Genomic DNA, 22469 nt, shown 5'->3' on the forward strand with positions numbered 1-22469 from the left:
AAATCGTTGAGTTTTCAAACCTAGTACAACAGAGCTGCACTTGATGTTTGTATTTAGAATACAGTGCGTCCCTTTCCCTCATCATGCGTTGTTACAGAGGAAATGGGTTTCAGTATACATGATTCAGGTGGGAAAAAACTGCATATTTAATTCCAAACTATTCCTTAGACTGGAGAAAAAAATCTCTTTTGGAGAAGTCATGTTTATTTTAGAGTAACTGTAACTGAACAATTTGTTAATGCAGAAATACAAAGTTTTATTGAACAAAATACTATTTTCTAGCTGCCTTACAGAAATGATTTACTCAGGAAAACAGAACAAAATTTCTCAGTTTCATTAATCAGCTTTGTAAATATTTTGCCAGAGCTTTTTTCCTTGGGGTGGGCGAAGCAAATAAAAAAGTTTAAAAGCTCATATGTGTCTGTTTTGTTTTAGCTTGGTGTATTTATTAAGAGTAAATCCTGTGTGTCTTTGCAGTTCATCAATATGTGTATTCAGAAGTTTTTCAAGTTCTTTTGCTCGCTTCTCCTCCTCCAGAAGGAAACGCTGTGCAGCCAAAGAAGCTGGGAAGGCTATATCTGGGGGCGACTAAAAAAAGAAAAAGAAAAGTTAGATGAGGAACACAAGGCCTTTTACAAAAAGTCTTCATATTTCTTGGTATGCTTCACCCCTGAGAAAACACTGCAACACTGCAACTCTTTTTTTTTTTTTTGTTGGTACGCGGGCCTCTCACTGTTGTGGCCTCTCCCGTTGCGGAGCACAGGCTCCGGACGCGCAGGCTCAGCGGCCATGGCTCACGGGCCCAGCAGCTCCGCAGCATGTGGGATCTTCCCGGACCGGGGCACGAACCCGTGACCCCTGCATCGGCAGGCGGATTCTCGACCACTGCGCCACCAGAGAAGCCCAACAGTGCAACTCTTAATGAAATAATGTATCTTAAGCTGAACTCTCTACACCAGTGTAATACAGTTGCTGCTAATGAAACCCTTAAGGAACGAAAACAGCAAGTGAAGAGTATAGTCGAGTCGGGCAAAGAAAGCTTATGGAGGAAAGAAATTTAAGGCTGGGCTTCAAGGGGACTCGCTGCTACATGGAGGTGGCCAGGTGAGGTGGGATAAAAGCATGATGTATAGTGGAGGTGGCTGCGTAATGCTGGGGCTATCTTGTTTGTCCAACTGCAGTTGAGAACACTTCAGTGATGAGTGCCTGCTTCCACCCTTCATGTGGTATGGAAGTGCTCAGTTAACTGTGACCTGTGTAGTGCTTATTTACACACACACAAGCACACACATACAATGTGTGGCTGAGGGATAAAGGGCAATGATACCATAATTGTACAGTGTTTCATTCAAAATAATTTGTTCAGTTAATTAAAAAAAATAAGTTGGGGAAATCTGTACTTTTTTTAGTTCTGTGGCACCCCCCAGACTCTTCTTCAACTTCTGTTTTATGGGAATAATGGGATTTTTATAAAGTATATGGAGAGTCAGCGGTCCGTATGCAGGTGAACTCTGTTATAGGGGGATGTAGTTCACAACTCTGGCCTCTGCCAGAGGTGTAGGGATTGTGGCAGATGACAGTGGAGTACTGCCAGCTTATCCAAGTAGTAGCCCCAACTGTAGCTGCCGTGCCAGGTATCACATCTTTACTGAAGTAGAATGTCACAGTCTTGGGGGCATGGTATGCTGCTGTTGATCTGGCAAATGCATTCTTTTTAATACTCAGTAAGGAGGAAGATCAGAAGCAGTTAGCATTCTCATGGGATAGACAGGAGTACACATCCATGTTCTCGATTATGTTTTATGTTAACGATGCTGTCATAATACGCTCTCAAGGAGCCTGGACAACCTGGACGTTCCACGGACTGCAGACTATAGGATATGATACAGTAACATGAACATCATGCTAAGCCCTGATGAGCAAGAATTGGCAAGCATGTTGAAGGCTTGGAAAGACACAGGTACTCCAGAAAGTGAAAGGTAAACCCCAGAAGCAATTCAAGGCTTGACACTGTTTGTAGGTGTCTGGTGATGTGGAACATGTCAGGACACCTCCTTTTAAGCACAGATTAATGCACCTTGCATTTCTTATCACTATGAAAGAAGCATAAAGCTTGGTAGGTCTCTTCAGGTTTTGAAGGCAGCATGTTACACTCTTGGGAGGAATAATCTGACTCATTTATTACATGGACACAGAGGCAGTTTTGTTTGTTTGTTTTTGAGCACGGCCCAGAACAAGAAAGGGCTTTGCAGTAAGTTGGGAATGGGGGGGAAAGCAGTACTGCTAGTTGGGTGAAATGACTTAGCAGCTCTCATACTAGAAGAATTTCTCGTAGAGAAAAGTGCTCTGTGGAGCCTTTGGCAAGGTTCAGGGGGGAGCTGTGTTACAAACCCTTGAGATTCTGCAGCAAGGCCATGCCATCTGCTGCAGAAAACTGTATACTATTTGCAGAACAGTTCCTGTCATGCTAGTGTGCCCCGTTTGAGACAGAGCATCTAAGAAGTAGACAGGATGACTTGATCTAGCTTCTGTCCTTGGCCACTCCAGTGGAAATTATGCATGGGCCGAACAGCACCATCTCCCTTTTACCCAGGTTCATCTAGCTACTGTTCCTGTTGAATGGCTGATCTGCTTGCAATAGAGGCCAAAGCTGAGCTTCTGATATGGCACCGTCCCTCAAGGACATCAACCAGCCTCTAGGTGGCAATTAGATTACATCAGGTCCCTTATACTTTGGAAAGGGCAATGTGTTATCCTTACCAGAACTGATGTGTATCCTGTAATTTGCCTTTCCTGCCTGCAGGGCCTCGGTCAGCACCACTATCCGAGGGCTCAGAGTAACTGATTCACTGACATGAGATCCTGATTAATAATAAACGAACCTACTTTACAGCAGAGGGATGTGGCAGTGAGGGCATGACTGGGTATCCACTGGTTCTACCACATACGGCATGAAGTGTCTCCAGAGGATGCTAGTCTGATAGGCTTCTTGAAGGCACAGCTGGGGAATTAGCTTGGAAATCATATCCCGCGAGGATGGGGTGCCATTCTTCAGCATATGGTATAGACTTTAAACCAATGGCTGTTATATGCTACTGTGTTTGTAACAGAAGGGAGGATGTAGGAATGGCTTCACTCTCTGGCCCTTTGGCCCTCTTGGAGAATTTGTTCCTTCTGCCCCTGCCTTTTAGCCTCTGTTGGTCTACATGTCTTTGGTCTCAGAGAAGGAATGCCTCTCGCCAAGTAAGACTGTAAGAGTCTCCCTAAACTTAAAGCTTTGGCTGTACCTAGTCACTTTGGGCTCCTCATGCTGACAGATCAGAGGCACAAAAAAGAGGTATTACACTGGCAGCGGTAACTGACCCTAATCATCATGAAGAGGTAAGACTACTACTACATAATGGAAGCAGTGAGGAATATGTTTGGAACTCAGGTAATCCACCGAGGTGGTCTTTTCGTGCTCTCATGCCCAGATTTAACTGTAGATGACAAACCACATCCTGATAAGGGCACGGGAACCAGGGGCTCACCCCACAAGGCAAGCCACCTGGACCAACAGAAGTGCCAGTTGAGGGGGGCGGGAACCTAGAGTGGGTGAGGAGATGATGAGTATCAGTTAAGTCCTTGAGACAGCATCAAGGGCTATAGTTTGCTCTACCAACCCTCCTCTGTAAATTTCCCCAGAAATTATGACCAGCCAGAATCTTGGAGAAGCTATGCCTGAATGGAATGAACAACATGAGAAGAACATGGATCTGAGTGGTTCAAGAAGTGGACCATAGTGGATGCTGCTGCTGCTCTACCTGGATCCCTTCACCAGGCTGGTGCATCTATCCTCCAGCTGCTGTGGGTTTTGGCTGCTAACAGCTCACAGCTGGCCACTTCTCTGGAGCTCTGCCTGTGGCTAAACTGGAGCTTCCTGCCTCACCTGGGAAGTTACTCTTCGCCCCCTCTTCTCAGAGGCAGTCACTGATTGACACAGGGCCCAAAACACCAGCCAAGAAGATGGCAGAGTAGAAAGGCCCAGAGCTCACCTCCTCTCACAGGCACATCAAAATTTTAACTGTCTGCAGAACAACCATCGATTAAAAAGACTGGAACCTTCCAGGAAAGATCTACAATGAAAGGCATAAAGAAGGAACCACAACGAGACGGGTAGGAGGAGTGGACTTGCGATATAATCAAATCCCATACCCTCCCAGGTGGGCGACTCACAAATGGGAGAATAATTATATTGCAGAGGTTCTCCCACAGGTGTGAGAGTCCTGAGACCCATGTCAGGCTCTCCAGCCCGGGGTTCCAGCACTGGGAAGAGGAGCCCCCAGAGCATTTGGCTTTGAAGGCCAGCAGCTTACCTGCAGGAGCCCCACAAGACTAGGGGAAATAAGGACTTCACTCTTAAAGGGCTCACACAAAATCTCACGTGCACCAGGACCCAGGGCAAAAACAGTAATTTGATAAGAGCCTGGGCCGGATCTACCTGCTGACCTTGGAGAGTCTCCTGGAGAGGTAGGGAGTGGCTGTGGCTAACCCTGGGAACAAAGACACTGGTGTCAGACATACCGGGGAACATTCAACTGCATGAACACTCCTGGCAACTGACATCTTGGATCATTAGCGCCAAGACCAGGCCCCACCCAACAGCCTGCAGGCTCCAGTGCTGGGATGCTTCAGGCCAAACAACTAAGTGCGCAGGAACACAACCCTACCCATCAGCAGACAGGCTGCCTACAGACTAAAGAACCCACAGCCGCCTGTGGACACACCCCTCGACAGGGCCCAGCCCACCAGAGGGCCAAGACCCAACTCTACCTACCAGTGGGCAGGCACTGGCCCCTCTTGCCAGGAAGCCTGCACAAACCTCAGCCTCACCCACCACAGAGCAGACGGACACCAGAAGCGATAAAACTACAATCCTGCAATGCAGGCCTCCTGGGACTAGCTGGGCCCGGGCCCTGGCCCTGCCCAGTAGCAGGCCAATGCAACCTTCCAGACACCTCGGACCCCATAGTCAACTGCCTCCCCCTGCAGTGATCTGAAATGAGCTCTGGGATCACAGGGCCCTGCAGCCAGACTCTAGCAACCAGCTCTCCCTGCCACTAGTCCAGCACTAACCCCAGGATCTGGCTTTACCTTCCAGTGAGTTGGCGACAGCAACCCCTAGAGCATATACCATGGGTAACAAGAGGGGAGTGCACTGCTCGGATGCATAGGATGCCTTCTCCAAGGTCGAGAAACGTTAACTTACCAACCACATACATAAAAATACAAATAGCAACTTAGATAAAATGAGGTGGTAGAGGAGTATGTTCCAGACAAGATAAATCTTTAGAAGAACTAAGTGATATGGAGATAGTCAACCTACCTGAGAAAGAGTTCAGAGTAATGATCATAAAGATGATCAAAGAACTCAGGAGGAGAATGGATGCACAGAGAAAGAAGTTAGAATTTTTTAACTAAGAGTTAGAAAACATAAAGAACAGCCAAACAGAGAAGAAGAATACAATAATTCAAATGAAAAGTACACTAGAAGGAATCAAAAATAGAATAAATGATTCAGAAGAATGGATCAGTGAGCTGGAAGACAGAGTAGTGGACATCACTGTTGCCGAACAGAAAAAAGAAGGAAAAGAAATGAGGACAGTTTAAGAGACCTCTGGGACAACATCAGGTGCACTAATATTCACATTATAGGGGTCCCAGAAGGAGAAGAGAGAGAAAGTGCCCAAGAAAATATCTGAAGAGGTAATAGCTGAAAACCTCCCTAACCTGGGAAAGGAAATAGTTACCTAAGTCCAGGAAATGCAGAGACTCCCATACAGGATTAAGCCACAGAGGAGTATACTAAGACACAAAGTAATCAAAATGAAAAAAAATTAAAGATAAAGAGAGAATACTAAAAGCAGAAAGGGAAAAGCAACAAATAACATACAAGGGCATCCCTATAAGGCTATCAGCTGAGTTTCCTGTTCATAACTCTGTAGTTATGAACTCCTCAAAGGAATAATGTAGAATTTTAGAGGTGGAAAGAAACCCAGTGTTAAGTTATACGATAGATACTCTTGAATGCTTTTTGTGCCTGCTAGTGCCAGGCACTGTTTTAGGTGTTGGGGTTAAAACAGTAAACAAAAATAGAAAAAAAAATCCTACTTTAATGGAGCTTAAGTTCTAGAAGAGGGAGGCAAACAAACAAAATATCTTATGGTAAAGTGCTATGGAAAAACAAAAAATAGGATGAGGGGACAGGGAGTCTACAAGGGAGGTGCTACTGTAGGGTAGCTGCACAGGTGTTTCTGATGAGGTGATATCTGAGCAGAGACAAATCATCCTAAAATCCTAAAATCATCTGATATTAGAACAATGAAGGATTTAGCAATTTATCCCTTTTTTTTTCTCTTGCTGGACTGGAGTATGTGCTTATTGGAGTACTTAAAGATCAAAGTTTTGTTGATCAAATTTTGTTAAGTTCTCTTAGCTTAAATGAGGAAGTTTATTTACTTTACTTTATTGTTATGGAATTTTATTCTGCTCAAATAATTTTGGTATTTTATGTTGAGATGAAACAAAAGAGCATTTCAGGGCTTTAGAGATCTCTAAAACATCCAAAGTTAATGGATTTAAGTCTTCTTCCACAATAGCTTAAATCTTACTACCAATCTCTCCCAAAGAAGGTGACAGATTCCAGAAAAGCAGAAAAGTACTCATGGGATGCCTAACCAGTTTAAACATTTTCTGGGGCTTTTTTGTTATTTTATTTATTTTTTATAATTTGTATCCAATAGTGGTATATCATGGAGAGGCACTGAAAAATTACATAATACACTTTGAATATAAGCGAAGGTAACTGCTAAGAGTACTACTAGTTTCTGAGGTGAAAAACCTACATATCTTTTAAAATCTGTGATTATGTCCAGTAAATCAAATCACAAGGTAGAAAATTTCAGCAAAGAACTGGAAACTAAAAAGAAAAATCAAATGAAAATCCAAGAACAGAAAAATAATAAAAACTGAAATTAACCTACATGAGGCCACTTCCTCAAGGCTGGGAGAGGTGGCTCTTTTTCTTATGCAGAGAAACCAACACAGAGAGTCAAGGAAATCGAAGAACAGAGGAATATGAAATTTAAAACCCTTCCCACCTGTTTTATGAGGTCAGCAAAATCTGATACCAATGCTTGACAAAGACAACAAAGAAACATTACAGACTAATTTCTCTCATGAACATAAAGCAAAAATTCTAAACCAATACGAACAGACCAAAACCAGTAATCAAGTGTGGTTTATTCTATGAATTCAAAGTTGGGTTAACAATCTAACGTCAAGAAAAAACACCACATTAACAAAGCAAAGGAGAAATTATATGGTCATTTCAATAACAGTGGAAAAAGCATTTGATAAATTCAATATCAACTCGTGAAAAATTTAGCAACCTAGGAATAAAAGGAACTTTCTTAATCTTTTAAAAGGAACCTACAAAATATATATAGCAAATATTATGTACAATGATGACATATTGAATGCTTTCCCATTGCAATTGAAAATAAGAGAAAGATGCTGGTAATACCACTTTTACTACTGAACTTTTTTGTGTGTGTGTGGTATGCGGGCCTCTCACTGTTGTGGCCTCTCCTGCTGCGGAGCACAGGCTCTGGACGCGCAGGCTCAACGGCCATGGCTCACGGGCCCAGCTGCTCCGCGGCATGTGGGATCTTCCCGGACCGGGGCACGAACCCGTGTCCCCTGCATCGGCAGGGGGACTCTCAACCACTGCGCCACCACGGAAACCCACTACTGAACATTTACTAGAGATCCTAGTGTACAATAAGGCAAGAAGAAAAAAAAAAAAGGTATGAAGATTTGAAAGTAGGAAGTTTATCATTATTTTGATTCTGAATATAGAAAATCCAAAGAATCTACAGAACTGGAAAACATGTATAAATTCAACTGAATATTTCCATGGGAAAAGGGACTGAGGTCAAACCTTGCACTATGTGCAAAAAATTAATTCCAGGTGTATACTTAAGTAAAAAATAAAGAGTCAAAGCTTCCGGAAGATAACATAGGATAATATTTTTTATAACTTTGGGACAGGCAAAAGCTTTAAATAGGACACCAAAAATATGAAGCATAAAGGAAAAGATTCATAAATATGAATGTATTAAAATTAGGAACTTCTGGTTATCAAAGCATTCCATTAAGGAAAGAGGCAAGCAAGAGTGGGAGAAGATACTTGCAATACATATAATCAACAAAGGGCTTATATCTAGAATATACCAAGAACTCCTATAAATCAAGAAGAATAAAGAGAATCCAATAGGAAATTAGGCAAGAAAATCAGATACTTTACAAAGGAGTATATCAAAATAGCCAATAAATTTATGAAAAGGTGCTCACCTCATTAGTCACCAGGAAACAAGAATTAAAATCACAATAAGATGTTGCTACACACTGACCATAAAAGCTAAAATTAAGACCAATAACACCAACTGTTAGAAAGAATATAGAAAAGGAGAATACTCACACACTATTTGTAGGGATATGAACTGACTCAGTTAGTTAGGAAAACAGCTTGACAGTACCTGCTAAAGCTGACCTTATGCTTATTCTATAACCTAGCAATTCCCCTCTTAGATATAGATCCAATGGAAATATGTACACATGTGCACCAAAGGACACTTGCAAGAATCTTTTTAGCAACTGTATTTGTAATTGCCCAAACAGCAATAATTCAAATATCTGTCAATACTAGAATAAATTGTATCAGCATCATTATATAACAGTATCATTATATATAGTATTTATATAGAATATAATACTATAGAGAAATAAAACTGGATAAACTACAGCCAACAATATGGATGATGACTCTCATCAAACAATGTTGAAACAATGTTGAGCAAAAGAAGCTATATAAAAGAACACATATAGTGTAATACCATTTATATAAAATTTACAAATGGCCACAACTAATTTATAATGTTAAAGGTCAAGATAGTGGTTATCTTGGGAGCGAATCAGAGTGACTGGAAGGGCACAGAAGGGAGCCTCTGGAGTACAATTAATGCTCTTTTTATTACTTGGGTGGTAGTTACACTGCTGTGTTCCCTTTTCAATAATTCATCAAGCTGTCCAGTTCTGATTTGCACATGTTTCTGTATGTATGTCAGAGTCAATAAGAGTTTTTAAAAAAAAAAAAAAAAGGCACAAAAACATTACTTGTAGGGCTTCCCTGGTGGCGCAGTGGTTGAGAGTCCGCCTGCCGATGCAGGGGACACGGGTTCGTGCCCCGGTCCGGGAAGATCCCACATGCCGCGGAGCGGCTGGGCCCATGAGCCATGGCCGCTGAGCCTGCGCGTCTAGAGCACAGGCTCCACAACGGGAGAGGCCACAACAGTGAGAGGCCCGCGTACCGGAAAAAAAAAAAAAAAAAAAAAAAAATCACTTGGAGCTCTTTAAAATATACAGATCTTTGAGGGGTCTTAGAATGTGCAGAGGTGACTTGCATTTTTTTTTTTTAAAGAGTCACCAGTAATTCTGGCCTGTTCTAGAGGTGAAATACTTCATGAAACATTATGGATCCTTTCCTTCTATAGGTAGTCATGGCCAAATGACTCAGAAGACCCATCTTGGAGTCCTATTCAAGGAGCAGTGTTGTTGTTTTTTTTTTAACCACTATGAACACATCAGTATATCAGTATCAGTATAAGAGTAATCACCCTATAAAGGAAAAAGCAATAACCAATAATCAGCAACTCACCATTGGGAATACTTCATCATCACTAACCAAAAGACTTGTCATTTCTTTGGTTTGAAATGGCAAAGGTGGCAATGAAGGTGTTGCACTTTTGTTTGGCTCACGATCGTGGCTAAATCTAAAAGAGAAGGACTGGTTGTCGTTATTGCTACCAAGGACACCTGCTTATTTATGGAGCTAAGGATTTAAATTTCTCTGATATCTAACTGTGAGGAAAACAACAAAACGTTTGTGCTTGTTACCTGGGTATTTCTTGGAAAATAATTTTACTGATAATTTCTATTCCACTTAAAAGACTTAGAACAATTAATAATGAAGCAGAAAACTTTTATAATTGTTAAAAAGTATTCTGCCATTCTTATTGCCTACGTTGCTTCCCTTTCTGTGTTTTACTGTTTTATCTCTTGGCCATTTAATTAAATAATATTAAACCAATTTGAGAAAAATTTCAAAACAGTTAACACGGCTGCCCTTGACAGTTCTAAATAGGTTCTCGTTTTAAAAAATTCTCTATTTCACTTAACGTCACTGGCTTTCTTAGCAGAGTTATTCCTTTTTTTTTTTTGATGCTAATATAAGTCTCTGTATAATAATAATTCTAATTTCTAAGGAGCTTAATAATTTATAGTATGTTTTCAATTTACATCATCTCCTGAACTCCTCCACCCTTAGTTGTATGACCTTGAGCAGGTGACTATATCTTTCTGTGACTTTAATTTTTTCATTTATAAAAAAAGGTTGTTACGAGAATTGAACTCCACAATTTGATGAAAGGCGCAGTATAGAATTTGCTGTTTGTGCTAAGATATGGGGTAGAAGATGAGACTGAATAAAATACCAGTGAGATTTTAAATTTTGGTATGCTGACTAAACAAATGAATAATAAAACAAAGAAACAAACCAACTTACCCTAAAATTTTACACAAAAAGGTCCTAACAGTAGGGGCTGTTTGGAGCTAAATAAATATTTTTTCTGAACCTTAATTCATGAAAATGGGGTTTAAATTTAATCAAAATCATCAAAGACCATGAAAACATAAAAACCCCTTGAATTTAAATTTATTTATTTATTTTTACTAATAATTCAAATTCTCCACAGGTATTGATTAACCATTTTCAAAGTCTTCATATTTTAACTTCACACAGTTCAAAAAAGTTATATTCTTTTCCTCTGTTCTTATCCAAAGACTATCTATATAAACTTGTTTTTTATTATACAAACATTTTCAAAGCTATGCATACAAATAGCAATAAAAGGTAAGTGAGGCATCTGTAAATTAGTACATAAAAACAAACACAACATGCTTTACATTTTTACTTATCTTGAAATAGATCTTTTTTAAAAAATCCATTCTTCCAAACCATAATTACCATGGAAACAGAACAGCAAATTAAACTGAAATAACATGGTTTATGATGTGCACAATAAAATGAAGCAACCCACAATTCAAATAGAATTACAACAATTGCCTAGTACATCTGCATAGAATCTTCAGCTGAACCTTTTAATTTGAGTGAGGCTACCATCTATATCAAAGCACAGTGGGGAAAAAATAAGATAATTATAGAAGTGGTTCAAGAAATATATGTCTCTCTATAATCTCAATTATACAGAGAATTCAGGGAAAGTATTATTTGTCTTAAATTATCTAAATAATTATCTCAATTATCCATTTGGCTTTCGATGTATAGATACAATTTTATGGTCTTAACTACTAAAATTTATACATGAGCATTCTCTTTATTGTAAGATCAATAAAATGTAGAAATTGAAAGGAAAGTCTACATTATGAAGTAAAGTACTTTTGCTTTAAATCATCTTTATATCTAAGTTGTTCTTCTAGAATACAGCTATTCAAATACTTCATAAAACCACCTTGCAAAACATGCTAAGAATATCAATTTAAAAGCTATCTTAAAGATTATTTCAGAAGGCTTTTAATACACTCTCACAAGCCGGTCTGTTCAATTAGCTTTTCCACAGGCCCCATTCTAAGGCCTCTGCCTACTTTGCCAGGAGTGCAGGACCTGGCTGCTTTGTTGGAGCAGAACTCTACCCAACTTGAGTCGGCTTGAGACCTCAGTCAACTCTGCACAGTTTACAGAGTTGTACGACTGTACATCCAATCCCGGCCCTCTGTTAATTTTATAACCCTCCCTGGGCTGTCACATAATGTCCTCAGCATGGAATAGGATCCCTGCACAAACTATGCTAATTTACCTGCTTCCAGCCTTGCCTTCTAACACTCTACATAACGCTCCCTTATTCTATGAACTACTCATTATTTCCTGACCTAGAACTCTTTCGCCTGCTGTGTTTTTCTCCTGATTAAGCAACACCGTGGTGTCAAAACTTACTCAACTTACTTTTTTGCTTCTAACCAGCTATTCATTCCTTGACAAGGGATCCTGTAGAGTGATTAAGACAAACCTGACTTTGTGGTTTTTTAGTATTAGAAACTTTTAATTTATTGACTAGATTTGCTTGTGATTACCAAAATCTTTCTGGTACAAGATATAATTTTTAAAGCCGTATATTCAGTTTTAAGTATGAATCGTATCTAGAGATAAAACTCCATTTATTATACAACTGATTTGCCATTAAAATTAGTTGTATATTAATAGCTCTGGATACCACTACTCTAAGTGAGAATGTAAATGATCCTTAAACTTCAAAACTCTAACCTTTAAAAACTTTTAAAACATTTAATACATCCTCACCAAATTCAATTTCATCTCATTCATTAATTTTTTTTAAGTGCTGAATAACTTTTTATTGGAAAGTAAATCCTCTGGAATATCCTAAAATGCTTCACATTTTAAGTGGATGAGCATGAAAATTTTCTTATCACGTCTAACAGCAGTGAAGAACAACAACAAAAACTGAGTTACCTCCAAGTGGATAAAAGATTATTTTAATAATACAGTATACAAATCTTGCTCAGGTAAAAGTAAGAAGTGGCTAAAAATTAGCCTACAGACTTAAAAATTCTGTGGAACGTTATCTTTATATACCTTTACCTAAAAGCTTTTTCCTTTCTAAAATAGCTTAATATGACCTTATTGCATTAGCCATTGATATGTAAATATGACTATGTATTTTTAAAATTATTTTCTGCCTAATCAATACACACAGCTTTCACTATTTGACTTCACTGAGCCGTGCTGTGAGGGAAGGAAAGCACATTGCCTTTTTCACTTGCTAAAATTAATAATACGTGCTTTACAGTTCTCCACTGGTGAGTTCACAGTGTCCTTGCCTCTCAACAACTCTTTTCCCATAGTGGGTTTTACATGGTAATAATTTATTCAGAACATTTGAAATGCTGTTTCTTTTTAAAAAATCAGGTCACCGGAGAACACTGAAATCAGACAAGCCATTAAAACAAATTTAATGAAACTTTCAACAAATCAGACTGGCAGGACACAAGGCTTTGCAGCAGGAATAGTCGCCCAAACGGCTTATTAAGATAGTCTCCTGCTGAGCATTTTACCTCTTATGCTGCTCTCTGCGTCCCCTACTGTCTTGTTTTCGTTAGGCACGTTTAACACATTCCCTACTGCCTGGCAAAGAGAAAAGGGAGCAATCCAAACAATAAAAACACTCTTTAAAAACAGTAAAAAGCAGAATAGCTGTCTTTTTGTTTAAATAACAACACCTAGTACCTTCATGCAAGGCTTTCAAAGTTATTCCCAACAAGCAAGGATAGGAAACAATGTTGTGCATCTACTGGGAGCTCAACACAGACCAGTGACTAAGATACACTGGAAGACCCTTTGTAACATAGGGGCCTGCTTTCTCCTACAATGAGAAACTATACACATGGGGTGGTGAGTTGACCCGTGGAGAAATGAATCCACTGATCAGGGAAGCACTTTGTAAGGCGTTCATTCTATATTAGAAAATACATTCTTACCCTCAAATCAAGATTAGGCCCCTTTGGACAGATTTTCAGTTATACTGGCCGGTCAACGTGGGCACGCTCACCAGAGAACTGGCCCCTGGTGTGGCGCAGTGCCCGCTTCCATCCTCCCTGCTGCTCCCACCCCATCGCAGCACCCCACACACAGTGCTTTTTTTGGGTAGCAGCCAGTCTTCCCTCATTCCCTTCCCTAACCACCTAAAGAGGAGTTATTACTTTAGCACTTCTGAATGCTTTCTGTTTCTTACATCAGGTTAGAATATATCCTTCTAATACGTACAGGGCTGGGGCGGTGAAAGTGGGAGAGAACTGTACTACATCTGCAAGAATGCTGAGCAGACATTTTTAGTACAGCCCCTGGATTTATGGATTTATCTGCCTGTAGAACTGGACCCCTTAGTTACAAAGACGAGCCTGGCATCACTCCTCCCCAACAGGACTACCTTTTGAGGAAATGTCAGATTCAGCCATTTGTTTATCCACCAAAATATACTTTTTAGGTACTGTGAGTTGTTGGAGCAGTATTAACATTATTATAAATACTAACAATTTTGTTAGTAATAATAACATAAATAATAATGGCTAACATTTAGGGGACTATATATTTTACATGGAACTATGTTTTCTCCTATAATCCTCAGAAAACCCCTATAACTATTATCTGTATTTGTCAGAAGGGAAAACAAAGGTTAAGTGAATTTCCCAAAGTTGCAAATATTAATTATATTTTATGAAAACAATATGTAAAGTTTTCATGCTAAGTATTATGAGCTTCAAAGTAAAAGTTGTATTGAAGTTGGGTCTGGATTTATTAATTTACCATTTCTCAGCACCATGGAATGTTAATAAATCAAGTAAGTTTGGGGAATGTTGCACATCATACCTGTTCCTGGAAACTCACAATGTAATTAGCAATATTAATGGCTTTGAGAAATCCTGTAGAAAAGAAACTTGTTTGTCTTGCTGAGCATTTTCCAAGTATGGGAAAATGGTGAAAGAACTCCAGGGACAGTTCTGACTCCATAAATGCTTTACTAAAGTTGAAGAAATTAGCCAATTTTATGACTGATGTATTTACTTAAACTTTGAACTAAGATGTTTTAAACAGCCTGGGGAAAATGAGGGCAGCAAATATTGATTTTCCACACTCTTCTTTTCACACAGAAAAGACATCTCTTACACATCCATTCATTCTTTCCTATGAAATGACCACAGTTTTTCACCACTGCCAGAGTGTCAATATAAAGTGTATATATATTTGAAGTTAAGTCAGACGTGATATCTTCCTATATTTTGATGTAAAAAATAAGATTACTTATTTGTATATTTTGTATGCCACATCAGGTTCTAAGGGTCTGAAGTGACAAAATTTCATTTTAACACTCTACCCATTTCACTGTTACACTTTGAAAGCTATTGGCAACACAGAATTTCATATAAAATGGTATATCTAGACTATTGAATTATCACCATAAAATAAATGTTAAACAACTGAAGAGAAAGTATATAAAATTATAATTTGAATTGTTTAAAAATAAATGTCACTTAAATGTCTGTACATTTATGTCCTTATGTAATGGTGTCAGCATACCAATCTTCATTTTTTCCCTTATTTGTTTGGCTCTGATAGGCATACCTTCCTGTTTCTTTGTAGGTATTTTGGCTAGCCCATGCTGATTTTCCATTGGCATGAAGTTTTGCAAGATCATTTCGGAGCCTTTCATTCTCATATTCCAGTTTGTTAATAGATGTATGCCTTGCATGTTCCCTGTTAGTGAAGTCCATACTCTAGAGAATAAAATAAACTATCACTGAAAAAATTGTTACTTACAAGTGACGCATGTTTTCTGTGCATTTGGACGCACGTTGGAAAGACCCTTTAATTTGAGTCAAGTGATGTAGCTCTACTCCTGTGTGCCTCCTAAATGCCTCTCCTCACCCCCACCTTCTCACAACACAGGTCCTCAGGGACAGCTGCCACTGAACACATCGCAATAAAAGGGGTGCACACACTACTGCCCACACTCCAGTACAGAAAAGCCTCACTCCATGCATTACTGTTCTCTGCAGCTAGAAGAAATTGGCTAGATAAAGGAGTTTTTGTGTTTATAGGGTATGCCTTCTAGTGCTGATTAATAATGGAACCAGAATTAACATAGCTTTCAATTTTAAAAGATTTTTTTCTGATTAAAACAATACGTGTCATTACAGAAAATCACACATGAATTCCCCACTGTTGGGTGATGCAACAAATTATATACGAAATCCATGTAGACTGGGATATGATTCTGGACCATTCTATAACCAAGATCATTAGATCCTGGTTGAGACTGCCAATACCACACAGTCTTGAGCAATGTAGCTTCATGATAAAGTTTTACTCTCTGGTATGGGCAACCCAATTTTAATGTCTTCATAAAAGAATAAGCAACATATTTAAATCACAAAATGAGAGGTTTAGAGCAAGAAGAAAGATTCCTGATGCTGTTTTATTTAAATGCTATACGAAGTTTCTTAGGGAGAGTCTAAACTTTTTTCTCACAAAATTTTAAAAAACAGGATATATACTCACATGAAAACTCATGAAAATGCTTTAAATGACCCCATGTAGTCCTTTATAGTGTTATGATTCGAATACTTATGAATTATGTAGTTGCTGATTAAACAATAGCTCTCTGCTTTCAGAAGGATAATATTTTAGCACAAAAAGCATAACATGAGTAAAATATCTTTTGAAGCTACAAATATCTATATTTAAAAGCTCATAAGACTATAGTTGACTATGGCTTAGAACTTTCATTTTTAAGTTTCTAAATTTAAGGCTTTGAGTGCCATTTCATATGGGCTGCCATGCCATAAAGTCACTCAAAAGTTTTTGACTAATTGCACATTTAAAATTATTCATATACTATCATATTAGTACCAACATTGATAAGTATAGAAATATATATTAGGCATTTAAAATGTTTACCTATTTTTTTTTGCTTCACAGGCAAAGTCTGCTTATTAAAATTTTTGTTTACTGCCTAATGTGTTATAGAAGTTTATGAATTTTTAAAAGATCTTACTTTTGAATGAGAAAAAAAAAGTGCTGCAGGAGATCAAGCGTCCTCAAAACAGTACAGCAAGGGTTATATACTTATATGTCTATTGACCAAGATGCCCTTTGGGAAAGAAGGGCCATTCAAGGTACTCCTCTGCTTGTTAGGCCCTTGCCTTTAGTATATCTCAACTTTGCTCATTTGAGATACACTGGTGCATATAAAAGAGTAATCTACAATCTGCTTTAAAAGAGAAAGGATTGTTTATTCTAAAATTAGAGCAGATTTGTGATAAACATAAAGGAGGCAGATCTTATAAAATTTGCACTCATAAGGAGAATACCCATACGCACAGATGTTTGAAAAAGATATTTGGAAAAGATTCAAAATTTTACTCCTAAAAAGACATCTACTAGTCAAAATACATGATTCTTGATGGTCTGCTGCTCTGTTACAATTTTATTCAAAAATTTTCTATAAAATTAGATTTCATCTGTGACTCTTTGGCACAGTATTTGTTTAAAGTAATTAAGAATGATAGTAATTTTTTAAAAAACTCAGAATTTTCTAAATGTACCAAAATTAAATGTGTCGTGAGCATGACCTGAAAGAATTACACAGGTAATGTATTTACACGATTTGTATTTAAAAGCGTTTTCCAGTTTCCTGGACAACATTTTGGGGGTCTCTCATTTTATTTTTTTCCTAAATACTTTTCTAGGGATTTCAGAAATATATCCTCCACTAGATGGTTATCATGCATTGATTAAACTTTACCTCTGTACTGGCCCATTATCTCAACCTCTTGTTTTTTCCCCCCAAATTTTAGGGTTTCATAGTTTTAATTGACTTTTTTTTCTTGAAATGGAAAAACCTGCTGGTGCCTGTTTACTTGAACTCATTGGCTCGAGGCCAGTTGAGTTGCTGAACTGTCTGAATGATGGTACTTTGTGTGTACACTTTTTCTCTTAAATTCATGTGTATTCTACAACAGTAGTTAGGCTAACAAAGTACTTCTACAGAAGGATGGGCTTTAATCCTGTTAATTTAAGGTTACTATATTAATTTTTAGTATATAAATGGATGTTTTAAATGCTTATGAGGGTACTAATTTTTTATGCTGTTATTTTATTTAGCAAACTTTATGGATAGTGAAAGGCAAATTAGTCTTAAAAATTACCATAAATTCTGAGTTCTGATTAAATCTAACTTGATTACACCTTCATTAAATAAAATTTAACAAATACAAATATAGGTCTAAATAAATATGGAATCACAAAAAAACTATCATGATAAAATTGATTCTTCGTAATTTACCCAGGAGCAGAATAAAGATAAACCCCTCACTTTTCTCCAAACAGTCAAGTTTTTGCACAAAAAACCTCTTGCTAGTACTGTTCCTATTCTAAGCGTCTCACTGAGACCAGAGGAAAACTTACATACCAGGTGGATAGTCCCAACAGTAAATTCTCCAGTGGAGAACGGGGGTGGTCACAGCCCCAGGTATGCAATAGGTAAGAACTGACTGCAGGGCTGCTGTTCCTACCTGGGTAGGTCCTACCACTGGGTGGGTGGGTGTCATTTTTCAAACTTTTTTTTCCCCTAAGTGTAAATAATCGGAGTTTCACAATTAATTAAGCAGAAAAGTTCTCAAAGCTCTAGTTATTCAGAAATGACTTGCCTTTATATCAGTAATTCCATTTGTCTAGGAAGGAAAAAATAATTATTTTAATATTATACAAATTCTACATATTTTAGAAGACCTAAAAATAATGATGTAAATATTATGTTTCTTATTGCCCAAGGTAAAGTTTCAGCACAAATTATTTAATTGTATGTTTACTTATTAATTTTAGTTATTTCAGAGCAAATTAACTAATCATGGGATTTTAACATATAACAGATATGAGTTTTCTTTATTAAATCTTTAAACAGATAAGTGCTAAATAAGTGACAATAGATTATAAAGGCTTAAAGAGCCAAGAGTCATATTGAACTCTTTTTTATTATTCAATAGACACAAGATTTTTCTCTTTGGGCAGTGGCTTGACTATTTCAATTATCAAAGTCAATTCCAAATCTTCATATATAAAAAATGGAGAGCAATTATAAAGTCAACTTCCTATGAGGGGAATGTGATCAAGATGGCATAGTAGGAAGACCCTGAACTCACCTTGTCCCAGGGGCACACCAAAATTACAACTACTTATAGAGCAACTACCTATGAGAACAACCTGAAGACTAGCAGAGAAGATTTCCCATGACTAAAGTTATAAAGAAAGAACCACAACGAGATGGGTAGAAGGGGTGGAGACACGGTATAGTCAGGACCCACGTTCCTGGATCAGCAACTTTCAAACTGGAAGAATATCATAATTGCAGAGGTCCTCCCTAAGGAGCAAGGGATCTGAGCCCCACATCAGGCTCCCCAGACTGGGGTTCCTGTACCAGGAAAATGAGCCCCTAAGATGTCTGGCTTTGAACACCAGCAGGACTTATGTTATGCCAGAGGGCTGTAGGGAACAGAGACACTGCTCTTCAAGAAAACACACAAAATTTCTCATGCTCCAAGTCTCAGCACAGAGGCAGAGTTTGAAAGGATCCGGGAGCAGATAAACTTGCTAATCTTGGAGAGCCTCCTGGAGAGGCAGGAGGCAACTAGGACTCCCCTGGGGATGATGATACAGGTGGCAGCCATTCTTGGGAGCTCGTTCTACCACATGGACACCAGCAATGGCAAGCGCCATTTTGGAGACCTCCCTCTAGCCTCTTAGTGCCAGAGTTTACCTGCCCACCAGCTGGTTGGCACCAGTCCCAGGACTTCATGGGCTGCACATCCAGCTGTGTCAGGACATGGCCCCACCTATCAGAGGTCTGGAACCAGCCTCAGGCCCCACAGGCCCCATGGTCAGCTATGTTGTGGCCCAACCCCACCCACCTGTGGGCCAGCATCCACCACATGAGGCAGAGCCTGGCAGCCATCCTTGCAAGGGCCCAGCCCTGCCAACCAGTGTGCCCACAGTAGTTGGCCATGCCACAAGAGAAGGGTTCATGCAGCCCACATATGAGGCATCCCAAGAGCACACAACTCTGGTGAATAGAGGGGAGTGTTCTGCTGGGCCCCATAGCACATCTCCTACATAAGGCCACTTCTCCAAAATCAGGAATTGTAATCAACCTACCTACTGTGAAGAAATAAAAACAGAAAATTAGGCAAAATGAGGTGAGAGAGATATATATTCCATATGTAGAAGAGGTAGGTGAAGGGAGATAAGCAATCTATCCAATAAAGAGCTCAAGGCAATGATTTTAAAGATGCTCAATGAGCTCAGGAGAAGAATGGATGAACACAGTGATAAGTTTAACAAAGAGTTAGAAAATACAAAGAAGAACCAAAAAGAGCTGAAGAATACAATAACTGAAAAAATACACTAGAAGGGATCAACAGGAGATTAGATGATAGAGAGGAATGGACCAGTGAACTGGAAGATAGTAGTGGAAATCACCCAACCTGAACAGAAAAAAGAAAAAATAATTTTAAAAAATGAGGACAGTTTAAGATACCTTTGGGACAACATCAAGGATACTAATATTCACATTATAGGGGTCACAGAAGGAGAAGGGAGAGGGAAAGGAGCAGAGAGCTTACTGGAGGAAATAATAGCTGTAAATCTGCCTAACCTGGGGAAGGAAACAGACATCCAGGTCCAGGAAGCATAGAGAGTCCCAAATAAGATGAACCCAAAGAAGCCCACACCAAGACACATTATAATTAAAATGGAGAAAAATTAAGGTAAAGAGAGAATCTTAAAAGCAGTAAGAGAAAGCAACTAGTTACATACAAGGGAACTCCAAAAGACTGTCAGCTGACTTTTCAGCAGAAACTTTGCAGTCCAGCAGAGGATGGCATGATATATTTAAAGTGATGAAAGGGAAAAACCTACCACCAAGAATACTCTACCCAGTAAGGCTATTATTAAGATTTGAAGGAGAGACAAAGCTTTTAGCAAAAGCTATAAGTGTTCAGTACCACTAAACTGGCTTTACAGGAAATGTTACAGGGATTTCCTTAAGCAGAAAAGAAAAGGTCACTACTAGAAATATGAAAATTAGGAAAGGAAAAACTCTCATTGGTAAAGGCAAACATACAGAAGGTAGTAGATCAACCACATGTAAAGCTAGTAGAAGGTTAAAAGACAAAAGTATTAAAATGATCTATATCTATAATAAATAGTTAAGGAATACACAAAACAAAGAGATATAAAACATGACCTCAAAAACATTAAACGTGAGTGGGGAGTAAAAATGTAGAGTTGTCAAAATGCATCTGAACTTAAGAAATCATCATAAACATAGTCATCAAATCAAAAGGAAAAAAGCAAAAGAAGAAAAGAACAAAAAAGGACTATGAAAACAATGAACAAGATGGCAGTATGCACATACTTATTAATAATTACTTTAAATATAAGTGGCCCAAACACTCCAATCAAAAGACACAGAGTGGGGCTTCCCTGGTGGCGCAGTGGTTGAGAGTTCACCTGCCAATGCAGGGGATACGGGTTTGTGCCCCGGTCCAGGAAGATCCCACATGCCACGGAGCGGCTAGGCCCATGAGCCATGGCCGCTGAGCCTGCATGTCCAGAGCCTGTGCTCCGCAACGGGAGAGGCCACAACAGTGAGAGGCCAGCGTACCGCAAAAAAAAAAAAAAGAAAAAAAAAGGCACAGAGTGGCTGAACAGATTATAAAACAAGACCCATATATATGCTGCCTACAAGAGGCACACTTAGATCTAAAGACACACACAGACTGAAAGTAAGGGGATGGAAAAAGGTATTCTATGCAAATGGAAATGAAAAGAAAGTTGGGGTAGCAATACTCCTATCAGACAAAATAGACTTTAAAATGACGTCTATAACAAGACAAAGAAGGATATAGCATAATGATAGAGGGATCAATTCAAGAAAAAGATATAACAATTGTAAATATATATGCACCTAACATGGGAGCACCTAAATATGTAAGCAAATATTAACAAACATAAAAGGAGAAAGTGAAAGTAATACAATAATAGTAGGGGACTATAACAACCTACTTACATTAATGGACTCATCATCCAGACAGAATCAATAAGGAAATACTGCCCGTAAATGACACACCAGAGCAGTTAGAATTAATAGATACATACAAAACATTTCATCCAAAACCAGCAGACTACACATTCTTTTCAAGTGCACATGGAAATTTCTCTAGAATAGATCACATGCTAGGCCAGAAACAAGTCTCAATACATTTAAGAAAATTGAAATTATATCAAGCACCTTTGTTCAACTATAATACTATAAGATTAGAAATAACTAAACAGAAAATTGTAAAAAACAAACAAACAAAACCCATGCTATTAAATAACAAATTGGTCACTGAAGAAATAAAGAGAAAATACAAATATTTGGAGACAAATGAAAATGGAAACACAATTCTAAATCTATGGGAATGAAGCAAGCAGTTCCAAGAGAGAAGTTTAGAGTGATACCAGCCTACCTCAGGAAACAATAAAAATATCAAACAATCTAACCTTGCACCTAAAGAAACTAGAAAAAGAATAATAAACAAAACCCACACTTAGCAGAAGGAAAGAAATCATAAGATCAGAGCATAAATAGATGAATTAGAAGCTAAATAAAATAGAAAAAATTAATGACACTAAGAGCTGCTCCTTTTAAAAGATAAAAAATTGATAAACCTTTAGCCAG

General features: G+C 38.5%; 1 protein-coding gene and 1 long non-coding RNA gene across 3 annotated transcripts in view; one reads left to right on the top strand and one right to left on the bottom strand.

Moving 5' to 3' along the window:
• The window catches only part of LOC136794500 (uncharacterized), a 31636-nt gene extending 24172 nt beyond the window's left edge, over positions 1–7464 (top strand). For both annotated transcript variants that reach the window (XR_010841381.1, XR_010841382.1), the window contains 3 exons: positions 478–1104; positions 1836–1979; positions 3685–7464. This is a non-coding gene — a long non-coding RNA (uncharacterized lncRNA). The remainder of the gene's footprint in view (positions 1–477; positions 1105–1835; positions 1980–3684) is intronic.
• DEUP1 (deuterosome assembly protein 1) overlaps positions 333–22469 on the bottom strand; it is a 210387-nt gene continuing 188250 nt past the window's right edge. The window contains 3 exon segments of the mRNA XM_067038290.1: positions 333–588; positions 9758–9872; positions 15269–15465. Of these exon segments, the coding sequence (XP_066894391.1) occupies positions 412–588; positions 9758–9872; positions 15269–15465 (489 nt within the window). The 3' untranslated portion in view covers positions 333–411.

Source organism: Kogia breviceps, chromosome 7 (genome assembly GCF_026419965.1).
Source record: "Kogia breviceps isolate mKogBre1 chromosome 7, mKogBre1 haplotype 1, whole genome shotgun sequence".
NCBI lineage: Eukaryota > Metazoa > Chordata > Mammalia > Artiodactyla > Physeteridae > Kogia > Kogia breviceps.